General features: G+C 40.3%; 1 protein-coding gene across 1 annotated transcript in view; it reads right to left on the bottom strand.

The window, feature by feature from the left end:
* Window positions 1–503: 503 nt before the first annotated feature.
* Window positions 504–19,307, bottom strand: part of nr3c2 (nuclear receptor subfamily 3, group C, member 2) — a 76,024-nt gene continuing 57,220 nt past the window's right edge. The window contains exons 5-9 of the mRNA XM_034086117.1: window positions 18,727–19,062; window positions 16,928–17,072; window positions 14,356–14,486; window positions 7,547–7,704; window positions 504–5,679 (exon numbers count right to left, since the gene is read on the bottom strand). Of these exons, the coding sequence (XP_033942008.1) occupies window positions 5,524–5,679; window positions 7,547–7,704; window positions 14,356–14,486; window positions 16,928–17,072; window positions 18,727–19,062 (926 nt within the window). The 3' untranslated portion in view covers window positions 504–5,523. The remainder of the gene's footprint in view (window positions 5,680–7,546; window positions 7,705–14,355; window positions 14,487–16,927; window positions 17,073–18,726; window positions 19,063–19,307) is intronic.

The following is a 19,307-nucleotide window of genomic DNA, read 5'->3' as shown; positions in this document are numbered from 1 at the left end:
ACAACTGAAAGCAATTGGAAATCTGGGGAAGATTTGGAGAAGGCTGTGGATTCGGATAGCGAGAGAGAAAAAATGAGCAAAAAAGTAATACTGTCTGCTCTACAGTCTGGCAAAGCAGGCGTGTTTTCAGATCAGCCTTTAACAAGGTTAATGGTGATTTTTCTCCACAGGCACCGTTTTACTGTAAAAGCCTCATCCTCGCATGCTTTATCTCTGTCATTTTTACTCTCTTCTCTTTCCGTTTCTCTTTGTTCTGTTCATCTTCTCTCCCTGTGACTGCTGCTCCACATCATCTCTATTTTTCTATCCTAACTGTGCTTTTTTGGCTCATTATCCTTCCCCAGCCACTAAATGCAGCTGTTTCAAATTCACGCAGATCAAACAAACAATTTTGTAGGTCACCTTTTCGTAGCTTCTGTCTCAGAACAATTTTCACCAAACACAAATAGGCTACATACAACCAACAAATTACATCACATCAAATACTCAATTTTACAGTTTTATTAGAATCTTGCAATAGTTTTGCAAACACATTATGGCAATATCTGCATCAAGATATACAGTTGTAACTGGTTTTATTGGTTTATGGTTTAATATGTCTACCGTATGTTTGATGGATAGTTATTGAGAGAAATATTGTACAAAGCATCTGAGTAAAAAGTAATTTTTGGAATTGAAAAAAAGCATTTGTATATATAGGCCTATGTTCATGTTAATAAGAAATGCACTGCTGTGGAGATATGGCTTAGTCTCTCTTCCCCCGATCATCGCCATGAACAGAAAATGGCAAAGATGTCACACAGTGACGCGATGGAGACCTGTGTGACAGCTGAACACGTCCTGACTCATTCATCATGCCTAAGAGAAGTCCATTTAGATGGATTTAGACAGCTTTTAAAATGACGTTGCTCATTACCATATATCATTGCAGTAGGTGTGCATTGATAGCCAGTAAATAAATAGTTCAATCATTTGTGTTCCTTTATAGGTTTAGTTTGACAATTTGCTTTGTTGCAGAGGAACATAAGGAGATTTATACCACATCGATTCATAATAAATCTAAAACTACAGCCAGGAGACGTTAGCTAAACTACAGCCAGGAGACGTTAGCTTAGCTTACACGAGTCAAGAAGAAGTTATCTCAGGACACTTTCCAAAAGCAGGTCTAGGCTTTTTGATTTACAAAGACCTAACATATCATTCCTCCATTAGCAACATCGAGCAGAGCCAGGCCCAGTGTGGATGCCAATCTGCTCTTTGTATAGCTTAGCATAAAACTAGAAAAAGGGTATAGCCTGACTCTGTCTACAGGAAACAAAATCTGCTAACCAGCAGCTCTAAAGCTCAATAATTAACATGTTATCTGTCTCTTTAACTCTTTAAAACAAAGAAGTAAATGTGTTAAAAGTTTTTGTTTTACTGTGGGATGATGTTTTGGACTATTTCTTAGCCAAGTGCAACGACTTCCTAACAATCTGGCCATCGTGTCTATCCGTTAGACAGTGCTAGCCAAGCTGTTTCCTGCTGCCTCCAGTCTTTATGCTAAACTAAGCAAGCATTGTGGCTGTAGCTTCATATTTACCGAACAGGCATGAAAATGCCAGCAATTTGATCATTTAACTCAGCAAGAAAGGGAATACATGTATTTTCCAAAATGTAAAACTATTTAAAAAAAAAAAATAGCAAAAACTGAGCATATATATTTAAAGTGCATGGGCTGAGAATATTATTGGTAATATTGTTGTATAATCAGGAATCTAATGTGTAAAGATTTGACGTTTTATCACGTTAACATTCTTTTGGTTTTCTTTTATGATTGAAAATTATTTTGGCAGTTAGTGCAAAAGGTCCAGTTTATAAACTGGTCAAAACCGGTCATTTTTAAACTGGATAAACTTGGTCTATAGTTTCTACATTGATTACTTTATTTCATGTGTGCATTAAGTTTTGCTTTTTTTTAAAACTGAAAAGTAAAGAACTCTCTTTCACATTTTCCAGTTTGAATAGTTTGTGATTTCTTGGTTTTATTGTGGTGCTCATCAACAATACCGCCACGGGTTAGGAAATAATTTCAACAGCAACAATTCAAGGACCCATCACTTGACACATCTTGTTACAAAAAAAAGAAATACTTTTTGATTATTATTATTTTTTGTTTGAGCCACTTGAACAATGATGCAAAAAGTAAAAAAAAAAAGATGCAAAATCAAATAACTTTACTGAATAAGAAGATAATAAATGTACTCTCTCTAACATTCAGGTAGTAAGTTAAGTCTCTCACAATGTATGATACATTCATTTCTCTATTTGGCCCTTTCTGGCGACAACCCTCACTGTAAAATTTTCTCTGTGATCCGACACAGAACATGGCGAGTGGGAAACACACATTTTTCCAATATTCCAACAAGATGGTTAAAGTAGAAATGTTTTATACTATACTCAACATAAGGACTTGCTGTATTATTTACAATATATACTGTAAAATTGTAAATCAGGTGAGATAAAAAGGCACAAGTTTCCCTTTTTTTAAATACAATGTAAACATCTCATCAAAAAAGCATGCATTAACATTTCATTTTACAAAAAGGATATCATTTTTAGACAAAGTACTTAAATATTGTTTTCCAGCAAAATATAATTCTCTCAAAAATACTTTCCCCATTCATCCTATGAACCTTTAGACAGTATTTTTAATTCATTAAAAAGGACATAAAAGGGGCAAAATAAAGAAACAGTGAGAGATTAGCTTAAGGGTCCTTCACAACTTCAAAACAAATGCACAACAAAGACAGATTGTAAAATGGGGCCTTTCTGACAAGGGACTGTACGAAACTATTAGAAGGGGGCTGAACAGAGAATCAGGCCGAACGGAGCATTACTAAAATGTTTTGGTACTCTCCCGAGAACAAATGCAAATCATATATGAATAACAAACATAAGAAAATTGTAAAATATACACCAGGTCTCCAATTTTTAAGAGCTGCTTAAAAGTTGGTTATATAAAAGCCGCTAAATGCGTCATCTGATAGGAGAAACTGATGGACTTGAGCACCACATTATTTTCAGCCCAGAATAAATGAAAGCATAATTCTAGGATGAGATAAGAAGCCTCCCTCTGCTCTCGCAACAAATATAAACAACCCTCCCTTGAGACGAAATAAAACAATACATAACCCTCCCCTTTTATTGAACACTCCGAATAATTTCCATACAGTCCCTAATGACAGTTGTGATCATACCACCTCCGTCTCTTTGTACACCAATCTTCACTCTATTACCGCCTCAGAGAGCTGGTGGTGTAGCGCAGCGGCGTCATGACGACAGCCACACATACATCACTCCAGCAACCGGCGGTGCTAATGATGTCATGTGGTCTAACTTTAGGCTGGGTGACCATGCAGAAAGTCTTTCCCGCATCATCACAGTTGCTTATCAAAACAGACAATTCCTGCTAGCTGCGCTGATGCCTCATTTCACATTGTATCGCCTTTGTGCAAATCTAAATGTGGAAATAGGATATGGCTAATCCTATAACATAAATGCGTAATACCCACACTGAAAGAGCAGATCAACTATGCACATGCTTGCCAGAAACAAAAACAAAAACACCACACACTCGCTCACACACACAAAACTTAAACCATTCTCACTCCATACACAAATGTAAATACACACTCACAGGGCACACAAAAAAACAAATAATCACACGCCCCCACTGTTTTTCTTCCCCATCGGCGCTATCGCTTTTCAGTAACATCATAGTAATGTTGTACCACCACCCAGAAAGCAGTGGGGTGTGATGGTCCAGATGACTAGGCCTGCCATACTTAAAGTAGTAGTACTTGGCCCAAAGATAAAGAGCAAGGAAATAAACTTAATTAGTAAAGGTGATAATACCAACAGTTCCTTATCAAGCATTCATCAACAAGTATACCTCAAAACTGTACAACCGCTGAAGAGGATTGTTAATACCTGTACACATTTGCCTGGTTTTTGATACATTAGCCGTTTGCTGTAAGCACTGCAGAGTAATGCTCCATTTGGGATTATATCAACTTTACAGAGAGTATGTGTGTTTACACTGTGTGTCCATTTAGTCTATTGTATGGACCGCCTGCGCGTTACTGTACATGTTATGCTTTTGCCTGGCTTTGTAGAAATGAAGCACCTTAATGTAAAATGACTGGCTTGTCAAAAACTAAACCCTCGCAACACACTTTTATAAAATGCTTTTTATTATTTCTGGGAAGAGTAGATAAGTGTTGGTTCACAAAGGGCTGGTTTTGCTTCATTGTGAGTAAAAACAGACATTTGGGCAGCTGCTCTGGAGATAACACAAAACACAATTACTACGGATGCACCTCAGTCAAATCCATTACCGACGGACTCTACTCAAATCGTGTCCGTAAATGCCAGATTTCTTCCGCTCCTGCAGCACACCTGTCCACTTTTGCAAAAGGTAAAATCGTTCGTCAATATTCTCTTAATTCTACACCACAATGCCTAAAATAGTGACTTGATGACATGGGAGCTTCAAGTGCAATCTTTCTTTACACAAGAGAGACATTTTTTTTATTTCAAACAGCTTTAGCTTTGGACTTTTGCATATTAGTTTTGATTGTTTTACTACATATTTGAATCAAAAAAACTCAGTATGTGAATGTTAATGATGGCTGTTATGACACCAATTGAGATTCAAACTTGGATTTGATAGATTTAATGTAATTATTCAGTTTATGGTGATGCTTGTATAGCCCTTGGATTATACTCAAATAGACCTTTCGCCTCTCCTACTGCATTTACCTCCTCCTCCTCCTCATCCTCATCCTCCTCCTTCTCCTCACAAAGCCACTTGCCCTGTAGTCTTGCAGTACGCTACTACACTGCAAAGCGAAATCTAAGTATTGGCATATCTTCTTTTTTTGTAGTGCTATTATTTGTGAAAGACTGCATAAGCCACATTTAATATTAGCAAAAACTCTCTAGAATTGTAAGGGAATTTGATTTTAGTGCATGTGGAGTGCATCTGTGCGCTTGTGAGAAGGCATGTGGACAGCATGTGTATCAATGTGTGTGTGTGTGTGTGTGTGTGTGTGTGTGTCTGTGTGCGCAGTGAATGCATCTAGCGCAGCCTAAGAAATGTATGGCTTTATCTCCATAGAAAATACTGTTATCGTCTTTGGGGCAGGGGGACACGGGGGGGGTACGGGGGAGGGAGTAGTTCGGGATGCTTTTTCACATTTTTCTGAAGTCCTTCTCTGCATGCCGCGCTCGGCTCCACGAACTATTCACAGCTCATACCTGCTCGTAGTGCCTGCAAGGGTCAAATCAGTTCTACCCTTGTTTTACTTCTGTCACCACGTCACTTAACTTCCCCCTCCAAAGACGCGGACGCAGGCAAACTTGCCGTCCAGGTGCGGGCGGACTGGTCTGGCCTTTCCTCGCACATTTTCCTCTTCTTGAACTTCTTCCTCTTTTTCTTCCAGTTTCTTAATGACATTTCTGTCTCTTCTGCAAAGAGAGTCACTTCTTGTGGAAGTAGATTGTGTGAGTGAGGCCCGACTCCACCTTGAGTATCTGGTCGCTGATGATCTCCACCAACATTTCGGGGAACTCCACTTTCAGGGCCTGGGACTCACGAAAGGTGTAGAAACAGAAATCCAGCAGGTTCCCCACAAGCTGGACAAAACAGAGAAACACATGCACACATTAGAAGCTTTTTACTGCTGGTTTCACATCTGACAATTTAGAATAATATATATAAGCTTTTTTCTAAATATGTGATAATACAGGTTAGGGATGGGAACGATTAATCGAATATTCGAAATTATTCAGGTATTCGAATGTGTGTTATGAATATTATTATTGTAATTATTATTATTTATTTTTTTGGGAGGGGTGCCTAAGTTGATTACATATTATCAAATGGAATAATTCAATGTATATGACAGTACCATAGCTACATGTGTTTAAAGGTGTGTTTTGCTCCGCCCACCGATCCCTCACAGCGGGCAGAGCTGCAGGTGCTGATCTCTCTCTCTCTCTCTCTCTCTCTCTCTCGATCTCTCTCTCTCGATCTCTCTCTCTCTCGATCTCTCTCTCTCTCTCTCTCGATCTCTCTCTCTCTCGATCTCTCTCTCTCTCGATCTCTCTCTCTCTCGATCTCTCTCTCTCGATCTCTCGATCTCGATCTCTCTCTCTCTCTCGATCTCTCTCTCTCGATCTCTCTCTCTCTCTCTCGATCTCTCTCTCTCGATCTCTCTCGATCTCTCTCTCTCTCTCTCTCTCTCTCTCTCTCGCTCTCGCTCTCGCTCTCGCTCTCGCTCGCTCGTCCGGTTATACTTCACTCGCGTTTATGTCCAAATCTATCAGATCTAGTTCTAGCTAATGATATGGCTGCTGCCCCTCTCTACACGCAGACTCAAACCTCATCTAATGGCCAAATTCCAGCTGAGAGGGTCTTCTCTACAGCTGGCCTGATTATGAATTGTCTCTGCACCCGCCTCTCCCCTGAACATGTAGACATGCTCATATTCTTAAACAAGAACGAGTATTGAATAGCTGCATTCTGTGCATCGGCCCCGTTATAGGTTGTTGATCTCTGTTGTGATAGGGTTACGTTACCCTGACCCGTTATGTTGTTCGTGTATGATCCCTCTTTAATTTAAAAACCAAGTTATGTTTTATGCATGAAAGCTGTAGGCCTATAGCTGTCAACTGTGATCACCAGTTCAATACATTTGACAAATTCGACTTGGTTTCTATACTTATTTGAACATGTATTTATTTATTTTTCAAAATTAAATTTATTTTTATTTTTTGTAAAATAAATTCCCACATTTTTTTAATATAGGATATGTATATTTCGGTTAATTGGTTAAGCGTTTTTTTGGGGGTCGAATATTCGAATATACATTTGCTTTCAAATTCTCATCCCTAATATAGGTACACTACTTCGACTTGCATAGGTGTGTTTACGTTCTTTACATGTCTTTCCAGCTCACCACATGGGGGCACCAGATTTTTTTTTCTAGTCAACCTTTCTTTAAAGAAGGGTCATCTGTTTTCGTCACTAACCCCATTCACTCAGTCATGTGGGTCATTGAATTCTGGCCATTTATCTCTGTGACCTCTCGCTTAAAAACACTCTGTTCTCTGGGGCTTTGCCTACACGGTCGTTATGTCACATAATGTTTGACCCATGCATACAAAAGACCAGTGATTTAGCACATTTGCTACACTGACCACTCTCTGCTCTGCTCCAATAAACTGCGAGCTGGCATTGATCCCGTTCGGTTCCATTCTCCAATACAGGATGGTTAACGCCTCTTCCAAAATAACCATCCCCCCCTCAGGGAGAGATTGGGATGCAATAATCCTTATTCCATCTTTACCCTAATCCACTATGCTGCCATTTCACTCATGACATGTCCCCAAGTGCCACTCGACACCACGCTCGATGTGTGTGTGAAGGCATGTCGTACAGAGGGGCTGCCAAGGGAAGCCTGGTCTGTAGGCCATTGGCAGGGGGGGCAGGGGTACTTACATCATGCATGGCGTCCAGGAGCTTGGTGAGCTGGAAGAAGCGCTGCCAGGTTTGGCCAGAGTTGTTGGTTGCTTTTCCCACTGATCTCCGGAGCTCCTTAATGTAATTAACCCTCATCTCCTCGAACGCTGCCTGGTTCTTCAGACCCTCTTTGGGAACTGGCGGACAAAACAAATCCTTCTGTCATTAACCGGATTTACAAAGTGGACAACAATTAAGGTTGAAGTGTGATGGAGCAATTTTGGCAAAAACATTTGATATGAGACTTTTATGGATACTAAGAAGATTTACAGGATGAGAGATGTTTAAAACTGGTAGGTTCATTTACATAATCATACAGCATAAAAAACAGCACTTTAATCAATGCTATATTAAATAATTTTGCATGCCTCATATTGCTTCTTGGCAAAGCATTTTTATATTAATATGTGTCGATAGGATGTGGTACTTTGATTTGTCTGCTATGTCCTTCATTGGATACGTCTAAAGGGGACATTCCCACCCCATGAATATCACTTTCAAAATGTCTCTATTTGGTACAATGTGATACAGCATTTGATCTACATTGTCTGCTCCTAGTTGGCTGTTGTTTCATGTTTAAATGTGAATATTGCTGTTGGTTACTGCCTTTAGGGGAGGGAGGGACTCGGAGTTGAACCGCTCCTCCTTCGCGTTGAAAGGAGCCAGTTGAGGTGGTTCGAGCACCTAGTTAGGATGCCACTTGGGCGCCTCCCTAGGGAGGTGTTCCAGGCACGTCCAGCTGGGAAGAGACCAAGGGGTAGACCTAGGACCAGGTGGAGGGATTATATCTCTTCGCTGGCCTGGGAGCGCCTTGGGATCCCCCAGTCAGAGCTGGTTGATGTGGCCAGGGAAAGGAATGTTTGGGGCTCTCTGCTGGAACTGCTACCCCCGCGACCCGACCACGGATAAGCGGTAGAGGATGGATGGTTACTGCCTTTAAAAGGAAGGACTGTATTCCTTTTGAGATATCTGACTTTGTGCTGAAATCATTTAAACTCATATGTCAGGATATCAAACCTGGAGGAAAAAACTATAGATTCAATTCCAGTGAGTTTACTTTTTTCCTGTAATCTTAGATTCATCTCGGAAAAAAGGCAGAAATTAGACTACCTGGTTTATACAATAATACGTTTTTTTTTTTTTTTTTTTTTAAATACAGAGGTGTGGGAAAAAAGGGGGACGGGGGTAAAGTAGTTTCTGAAGCAAATTCCAAGTCTCCCTAACTTATATTTTCCTACCATACTGAAACGAGTATAAGGTTATCTGCAGTGTAGGCGGACAGTCCAAAAATGCATGGTACAAGAGCAGTTGGCAAGTTAATGGGCTAAGCCATGCGCGACCACCGGTATGTTCCTTTAACGTGGAAGTGTGTAACCGTGCAGAGGGTAATTAGAGGTGCTCAGTGAATTACGCTCCGACTCCCACACAGAAGCCTTTTTTTGGACATTCTTCCTGTGTTGACAGTTTAAGCCTATTTAGCGAATTCATTACAACCACTTTCACCATTACAAGAGGTAATTTGTTTTCGTGTGGAGCTCTGATTCAGGCAAGACAACTGATATACTGGAAGCCATTGATTAACAGGCAACAGTGACAGCTGAAAAAAAGAGAGCTGCACAATGCTAAGGTGTGTTAAAGAGCCTAATCATTGTGTCAACCCAACCTCATTCATCAAGCAGTTTGTTCAAATTACCGCAAACTCTATACATCATGATGATTTGGATGCTGGCATCAAAGCACTTCAAATTAAAAAAGGACGCGTCGAAGGAAAGATTGAGACGAATATGAAGAACGACATACAGTAACTACACAATGATGCATCGTAATGTCTCCAATATCTTTCTCTCTCACCCTGTGCAGGAGAACAAAGTCACAGATATGGAAGTCTGCCAAAGCTCCTAAATGATATTCAGCTGCTGGCTAACAGATTAAGAAACACCTTGCCTCCCTCATAAAGCATACCTCAGATCAGTCTGAGGGAACGCCTTCAGTCGTCCTTCAGCCTACACTGACTTTCCACATACACAGCATACCCAATGTTAACCCAATGTGACTTTGTTAAAGGGGACATACTTTGCTCATGTTCGGGTAGATATTTTAATTGTGTTCCTCTACTGTGACATTCTTACATGCTCCAATGTTCAAAAAGGTCTCAATTGTTCTCATACTGCCTGTGCAAAACCAGAGCCCAGTCTGCTCTGATTGGTTAGCTGACCAGCTCTGTGATTGGTCAACCGCTTAGAGATGTCCCACCCCTTAGCCTATGACGTACAATGTGTTGAAGTGCTAGCCATTAGAAGCGTGTGTGTTACATATCGATGTCACTCTGTTACGCAAGTAAACAAAGGAGTCCAATGGAGGCGTTTCAAGACAGAGGGGGGCTGTGGGCGAAGAAACTCCCTCTTGGGGGAACTTTGTGATTTCAGCCTTTGCAGACTGTTTACAGTACATGCACAAACATGGGAATGCTTCATGGCAGTTGGATATTTTCATCAATTGTAATGTAATGTACCTTTGATTTGTATGGTATATTATTGCCTATAGTAGCCATATTAAGTTCTGGTTGTATACCCATGAACAGCTTCTCAATAAACTTACCTTAGACTTAGCAAAATAACTTTGCTTGACAGAATATTTTATCTTCCAGTCTTACTACAGTGTTTGTAAAAGAGATTCCGCAATTATTCATTTTATTATTTACACCTGTGAGTTATAATGTGACAGATCAAACCAATTGTTTTGTGTAAAAAAGGCTTTTTGATGTCAGCAAAGGCACTGTGAAACCTTCTGTGTTCACATCATGGCTTAACATGTCACAATGGTGTGAATGTCTCATAAATCTTTTATAGTGTTTTTGAAACCTTACAAAAATATCTTTTACAGCAGAATGCAAAATTCTGAGCCCCAACGGTTTAAAAATAACCTCCCTTTAAAAGCTAAATCATGCGCTTCCTTCCTTCAGTAGCAAAAAGCAACAACTGACGGGTCCTGTTTTAAGTCAGGCAGAATGAATAGCCACAAGCAAAAGCCTGCTTCTTGTCACTTATTATTGCATCTTTTTGCGAACAGATCATTGTAGGTCAATAAATCTGTTTGCCTGGCTTCATCACGTCTTCTCTTTCTTTCTCTATGTAGTTCGCACCACCCTACTTAGATATGCAATCGCCAATACAAATAACTTACGCAAGGCTCAGGAAAACAGATGGAACCTGGTGCAAAGGCTGACATTGATGTGCTTTATTTCATGGCTGACAAGATGAGAATGTGCTCAAACCCAGGGCATGCAGCTTCCTGCTCCGGGTTGCATACCAAACTGACAGGCGGCTCAGATTTAATACCTGATACTTCTCATCAGAGAAATCTACAACTACCAGGACCTCAGTAAAAACTTGGTATGTTTTATGATGGTGTCTCAAAGGAAATGTTAATCTAAATGTCACGTTAGAAGAGTTATGACATAACTAGTATTGTGACGACGATCAGGCTTTTGCGTAATCAAATGTAATACAGTCGCATCTCGGTAAGTACACTGTACACTTGCCCTGTTTTAATTGTGGTGGTTTGGACAGAGAACAAAAGAACGGGATACTTTCCGGTAATATCCAGGTCTGTGTAGAGGTGAGGAGTGTAACTGGCAGGCCTCTGCCCCTGTACTAAATCCAAACAGGGTCATGAGACACCGCAGGCTCAATGAAACCTTAGCCAAGGTCAGAGAGGAACAACAGCCCTTCTCTCTTCTCTCTGTATCCCTCTCTCTTCTTTCTCTCTATGTACCACTACATTTTTTCAAACCCGCCTAAAGGCACACACACACTCAATGACTCTGTACTACTTGCTCAGCTGACAAGTTCTGACAACTCCTCCGTAAACAGTTCTGCCGCTACTCCTTCCACGAGGCCCGAGCATTACCTCTCAATGAATGTAACGAAGAGCGCTTCCTACACTGCCTCAGAAAATCTAAAGAGGAAGTATTCAGAAGTGCTTCTGCTGAAATGTATGTCATGAATGTCTCTGCTGCACATTCAAAGAAATGAAGCACTGCATGATTACTTTCTATATTTTCACAAAATCCAATAACCAGAGCAGATTAAAGCACCTTACATTTCCCGTTTCAATTCTGCATCTCAACTTCTTTAACCCGCACCCTCTTCTTCAAATTCCAGCCCTGGGTTTGAAGGAAGTATACAAAAATAGCAGGTCTTGGAGCTTTGCCTGGTGCTTGACTGGCTTTATTAAGTACAGCAGGGCTCTCTGGAAAGCCTCCAGAGGACCAGCGAGGACAGGAGCGGGAGGCCGCAGCAACAGAAGGCCTGGCTCTGCCAACCCCCCCACCCCCTTTGTATTCTCTTTCTTTCTCCCCATAGCTATGCACCTGTCTCTTTCTCACCAACACAAGCTCTCACTGTCAACACTTGTCTGATTTTACTGTTAAATCTCCCCTTTTCCCTCTTGGTTTCTCGTCCTCCCTTTATTCTCTTTCTTTCTCATATCTCCCACCATCCAATAGCTGAAGTCCAGCTGGAGCTCCCCTGCTTCCAGATGACTCAACAACACTGAGTTTATGTCACAGAAATGCGTTCACACCATATGTCCATGTACATTGGAGCCAAAACAAGCGTGTACCATTTGTCTGGGATATAATGTATGTTCAACAATCTGCTGAAATAATGTATTTTTATGATAAGTAGTGCTTCATTTTTCTTCCAATTCTTTTACTATCACAACTCACATCATCAAAAATAAATAAACCCTACTTGGTTATCGTTGGAGTTTAAAAACTGGAAGACTGCCTGCAGTTTTTTCAGATATGAGACCGTTCCATGTTTAGTTTTAGAAACGGCAATATTGCTTTTAAAGTCTGATCTTTTTTTATTATATTAAAAAGAAAGTATAATCATTTACAAAAACATAGAGCGCTTCAAACTTGATAAGATTATTTAATAGCCATAACATTTGTGTAGATGTTTTAATTAATTTGATTAAGAGTGCTTCATCAATCACACATGGTTAGTTCAAAGCCAATTAAATATCAGCCTGCATAGGATGAGCAGTTTTGACCTTTACCTTTTAATGCTAATTGATACAGAACATCTGAAATGACTTCACTCGAATAACTCATTTCGATTTATGTTGCCATTAATTGGCAAAAATATAAATGTAAAACTTTGTGGGGAAGTTAAACATGGTTTTCTTTTCACTAGTCCAGAATTCACGCACAGCTTTCCGAGAACTAAAAAAAATGAATATTAACGTTATTGGCATTGGTGATGACGTCCAAAGAGTTTGAAGTCTGCCCAGCATGCAGACTCTTCAAATAGCTCCCCACAACTCTCCCTCTCCGGCCTTTACAGTATGCTCACCTCACTCCCTCTCTAAATATTGCTTGTCTATTGACACAAAAAGACAAACAGAGATAAGGGCACCACGTGGATGTATGAATAAATGCAAGCAGAACCTGTCCCAGTGAGTTCTGAGCGTTGTGTAGCGGCGACTGGGTGTGGAAGGAAGATATGACACAGCTGCCATCAAGGACTTTTTCACTGTTACTGTTTAACTGACGGTGGAAAAACCAGTGCTTTCAGTTTCCAAGTGAGCAACTTTTCCCAACACATCCTCTCGGTGAAGCTTCAGTGCCTGTGGGCGCAGTTTGGCAGAGAGTGGCAACACGACAGGACCTTCTTTAGCGAGTGATAGACGTATTCTGTTTGTCCATGGGCAATTACAAAATCAAATAAATAAAACAGAGCAGCATTCGCTCAGAGACACTGATCCCTTTCCTATTTGCATAAACTGTATGCTGCTACACAAACAGGTGCATGCAACATCAGGTCTATTTCCACGCTTGTTAGGCATCTGAACAGATTACCATGAATACAAATCTAACTGAATAAAAATGGCACTACCGTGGGTGTTAGGAAGGAGGGTACAAACACTGCCAAAACGGTCTCAAAGGTGTGCTGTGGATGTTACAGATTGCAAGACACCTTATCAATACATTTCCCATGTGAGAGGCTGTCGCATGGTTTGGAAATGTGGGTGATGTTGGCCGGCGTACCTTTACCTGTTTGTTGTGCTTATAGTCTATTTGAGCAGCCCAGTTCCAGTACTTTCAACGAGAGAAAAGCTTCCAGTCAGAGCAAGGTTAGTCCAGAAATAGTTTAAAGGGACATGGATGCCTTGATCGAGTAAACAAATAAAAACCTGAGTCATCCCACTTGAACACTGTAGGGACAATTTTGAAAAAAAAATTGTACATTTTTTTTGTTTTTTGTTGAATATACAAATTATTACCATGAATGTGGATAAATACTGTATTATAACAATACGGTATTCTGTTTTTCACATTTGTTATTTGTTATTTTTTAATCTGTTCGAAATAAAGACTGAAAGAAAGAAGAAAGAAAGAATACAGCATCTAAAGAAAGGAGCATCCACCTTAAACCAAATGTAAAAGAATGATCGGCTTTACTTGGGACACTCCAGTTCAGTTATTGTCATGAAGAATGGAAACTGTTATCCGGCACAAAGGTGGTATAAAGTGGTACTGAACTATGTAAGTAGTCACTAGTCTGTATGCTTTAAAGCCAACATTAATATGAATTGTATTGTTTGTTAGTAATTTTGTGTTATGGAAGGCCTGACATTTCAATTAATTATTGCATGGAATTGACAATGACTACATTGTCATTATGCAGTTGGTAATTTGTGCTTGTGGTGAAAAAGCTAACAACACTGGAGTGTGAATGAATACATGAGTGCTCTCGCAGTGCCTGCAGCTCAGTGCCTACCTGTGCTGAGAAGCAGGAGGACCTTCATGGAAAGGAACTCGTCGTAGGTTAGCTGCAGTCTCAAAAACTCCTGGCTCACCTGCCTCATGCCCAGACAGAGGTCGTACATGGCTGACTGCTGCATGCGGTCCCTGGAGAAATGTAGAAAGAAAGGAGAAACATGTGATAAGAAGAGGACATTAGGCTTCACAAAGAGTAGTCAGAACTCATGTATCAGTATTAGTTACAATCCAATTATTACTCACTTGTCGTCATACTCATTTAGATTTGATTCAATTCCATGTAAATAACTCCTAATTCATTTCTTACATAGTGGTTGTGAAGCAATACTTCCACACAGTGCAGAGGAGGATCTCGCTAGTCTGGGCTTGGAGCAGAATACCAAATCCCCTCAGATAGCAGAGTGCAGCGTACACTATCACAGCACAGATGCACCACTTTTCTAAAGCTGGGCAAGCTTCATGTCAGTCCCGATATCGTACCCTAGTCACCATAGAAACATATTTAAAGAGGTGTCATGTCAAACATATTAATGTTGACAGAAATGACACGCACATGAACATGTTTGCCTAACAGGTTAATGTACATGGATGTGTCGACCATGCATCGTTAACTGCGCAAAGCCATTCCAAATGATCGTCATGCATACAGTACTTTTTTTTTGTATTCCCCTTCTCCCTCATGCACATGTTATCCCCAAAATAATCTCGGTTACGTCACAGAGTTCACAAAAACAGGAAAGAAACATTAGTAGGGGATAAAGTGTGAGCCAATTAGAAATGTGCTGCGCAGATGCCGCAAATTCAAGAAAATCTCTGACTTCAGTTGCAACTTCGCTTTGCCATAAATCACCACCACAGTGAGGCTTTTGTAATTAAATGCAAGTGACGTGGCATGACTTGAAAGAGGTTGGAGTAAAACTGCATCATTACATGGCAGTGAGGGTGGAGATTTCTCTCTGATAACAACTAGACTAAACATTTGATGGAAGGGACCAGGAGAAGCCAAATGGAAACCAGTCAATTATATTTCCACTGAAGCATAGGACAGATTTTGGAGTGTTACTACACCGCTTGGTCTGTCAGCAGAACTAAATGACTGTAAACTACTTTTGGGAGAAAAGCAGACCTGTTTTCAGAGCACTGTGTATGCAAGCAGCTTCACAAAGTGCATCACAACTTTGAGCTGGAGTTTTAAAAAGTCTCCACACGTTTTCTTTCTCTCCCCCCTCTCTCGCACTCTCTTCCTGAAATCAATTTTGCTGAATCATTGCCCAAAATGAGCTGCTGGTTTTAGGAAGGCAGGAAAGAAAAAAACCTGGCAGAAATCTCAACTTCTCACCTTCCCCCTCTCCCTCTCTCTCATCTCTCTATATCTCTCACTGTTTCTCTCAGTCTTGAACTCACACTCACTTTCGGAGTCTATGCTAAAAGATTCAGGAAGAAGCACAGAACTGAAGAAAAAGTTCACATTCACCTATAGCTGGAAAAAGCAAGACTGTTTGTTCGGAAAAGTATGTATAAACAAAACAGAAAAACAACAACAGAAATGTATTTTTTTGACACTCAAATATTGTGGAAAATAAACAAACAAAATATACCGTGGGGGTATGGGGGAACCAAAGGGAAGTAACACAAATATAAAATGACTAGGCGAGAGAAAAAGGAGAGGAAGCTGATCTCTGAAGCCACAAGCAGGTCACAATGGCATTTGCTCTGCTGTTTAGTTTATGTGGGACAAGCCGACCTCCTGACATTCACTTACACAAACTATTAGTTAGAGCTTTTAAACGTGCCTCTGACTGAACCCGCTCCTCTACAGCAAGCTGCCTACAGAGGCTGCTGTTCTCCTTTTTCATTAATTCTGTTACATCCAATTCATCAGCTGCCATGCACCACAGCTCCAACAAGACAAGGCCCACATACATTTCCTTCACACCTGCTCTCGTTTAAACGTATCAACACAGATCAAGTGGACCAGTGACTGCACCGCTTTAAACGTGTGTGCCCTATGCAATTAGGGATCCATCAAAAGGTATAAAAGCATTTCCTTGGGAGGTTTCAAAGATCAGGTAAAAGATTACGACCTTTGTTTACTTCAACCCACAGCTTCATACAAACATGTTTTTATTACAGAAACTTTGAATAGCTGTCAGGTATGTTAATAAGACGCTCAAAAATAGTGTTAAAGGAAAATACACTCCTTACTTCCCCAAATTATACTTGTAAATTGAATGTTTATGCATAGATTTGCATCCGATTAAGAGCTCAGAAATAGCAGAAACTACTAATAGACAAAGCCTGACGAGTGAACCAATTACTGCATCTACTAATGATACAGTCTGAAAGATACATCTGTCTTTGTGAGGAAAACAGAGAACTTCTTTTAAGCTCGTACTATAAAAACAGGTGATGGTCCTGGGCTCACTTCTTCTCATTGCTACATTTGAAGACAGAAAAAGGTTGAACAAAGGCGTAATGAAAAAAAAAAGAAAGCTAAATGTCAGGACTGGTAATATCTTAAAGTAGCGTGATGTATGCGGTGCACTGCAGATATTGAAGTGTAGACCTACTCGTTAAAGATGAAGTCAGGGGCGAAGTAGAGCATCTGTGCATTGGTGTGTTTGTAGGAGCGCCAGCTGAGGCAGAAGGAGGACAGACACATCCACGAATACTGGATCAGGGTGATTTGGTCCTCAATGGGCAGGCCTCGGAACCCTAACACACAAAACAGACACATAGCAGAAACAGGCGGAACTGATGAGAGGAAAGCACTATGTTTAAAAGTAGCCAAAAATACTCACACATTGGTTTTTAGGCATTTAAGCGCCAACTTCAGAGACTCGTATTCAGCTGCGTGTGTGTACCTGTTTGTCTGTTCGTGCATTTTTCACTGTGTATTTTGCAACAGTGTGCTTTTTCTGTGGCTATATTTTGTTTAAACATGGCAGCCAATGACAAGTATTCACCCATTCTTGTTTTATGCAAATCCCAAAAGGCCTCCGGTTATTGGCTATGGAACTCCAGAAATAGAGTCCAATAGGAAACCTGCCAAACGCTCAATCACACTCTGGCACGATACTCCTTCCCATGCAAAACATAGGCCGACTGAGGACACACAAGTGACTTATAAAGGCTTAAGGACTATTTTAGAAAATAGGCGTCTTTATCTGCAAAATATAATCATTAGTGAAATGATATTTGCTGGAAGGCACGTCAAATGCTTGCTTGACACTGTGTATTCAGTCCAGGGCTGGCTGATGATTCAAATATGAACCTAGTACAGTTGGATGACTGTTTCTCAATGTCTGGGCAACGTTAAAGGTAACAAGACATCAGAAAAGTATGTGCTAATGAAATATCTCACATTGACAAACAAGTCTGACTTCCCTGAGAATGAATTGCAGGTGCTAACAATGTTGGACCATGTCACATCGGAATGTTAGCTGAATGCAGGCAGTGGCATATCTGAAAGTCGAAGGTACTCATTTTGACCCTTCTGTCTGGCTCTCCTTCTATTTATACAGTACGTCCGGATATGGCAAGCAGACACCGTGGAGGTATCAAATATATGCAATACAGCAAATTAAACAGCCTCAAAGAGCTACCTGTGAGGCATCTTTCAATATGTCTCCACTGACTGGCATTTTAGGGAGACTTGTTTATCCTATTTAAAAAAAAAAAAAATGTCTTCCAGTGATGTGGTTTATAGGTTACAATTAAATCTTCTGTTCAGCATAATATCTGACAACGATTATGTAAATGAGTTCGGAATGGAAATCTTAATCTTGATTTGTTTTAATGGTTAAATTGGATTTCCTTTCTAATCTTGTTGAAGCTTTACTAGATTATTTCCAGACCTTATATTTTAAATTAAAATTGCTGACAAAAATAGAGAAAGTGAAGATTTAGGCATTTTATTCTAGTTAAAAGCCCTACACATATTTACACTTTAGATTCCCATGATTTAATAGTTATGTTTAGCACTTACCATTTCCTTTGATTCATCCATGAATAGCCTGTCTAAGTTGTAATTCCTTTGTTAACCAAAAAGTAATTATAAAACAATATTATTAAAGTAAAAATGGCGCACATTTAGAAGGTACAATATATTGTATTGCACTGAAAAAATGTAATGTTCTGGATTAACAAGCCATTTTTAATCTAATGAAGCCACACAGCCAGTATTTATTTTTTTAAAGAAGGGGCGTACACACTTAATATTGTTACCATCATCATAAAATATAACATATTTTACACACTTTATTTCTCAACATGTATTTTTGAGGGCACTTTTCCAATTCTGTATTTTTTTTAAAGCCTCTCTTAAACAGCATTAAGGACTCAGCACATCGCTCTGGTGGTCACTAACCTGGAAGTACTTTGGCCCACTTCACCATGCGCACCATCTGCTTTCCGGCCAGGCGGTTGAGACTGGACAGCAGGTGGTCAGTGGTGTCGGGCATCGTGTTGTCATACCCAGAGTACACCTCTTCAGGCTCAATGAGCTCCAACACACTGCAGATGGAGGGTGGCAGAAAAGGTGTCACCCCCCCGGGCCCGTGGGGCACCAGGGCATTGGCAGCACTGGCATTGAGCTCCTTCTCTGACGACAGGCAACCGCCTCCGACACCACCTGTGGCAGTTTGGCCGTCCTTAGAGTCCTCGCTGACACCCTTCAGCTTCCCTAACTTCTTGGACTTTCGTGCTGTGTGGAAAACGACAAAAAGCATTCACACATTGTCGGTGGTGGCATTCCTCACATTCATAATCTGAGGTTTTAACTACAATGAGAACATTTACAGGAATCATTTCAAAATATGAATATGTATTTACATGTATGTACGTTTATTTAGAATATGTTCTATCTAGGAGAAAAAAAAGGTTGTACAGTGGTTGTTTACAGTGTATGCTGTTATAAATGTTTGGGAGGGAAATTGAGTGAGATTCAAC

Source organism: Pseudochaenichthys georgianus, chromosome 1, assembly GCF_902827115.2.
Source record: "Pseudochaenichthys georgianus chromosome 1, fPseGeo1.2, whole genome shotgun sequence".
Taxonomy (NCBI): domain Eukaryota; kingdom Metazoa; phylum Chordata; class Actinopteri; order Perciformes; family Channichthyidae; genus Pseudochaenichthys; species Pseudochaenichthys georgianus.
Note: the sequence above shows the minus strand (reverse complement) of the source record. Positions and strands in the feature narration are given on the sequence as shown.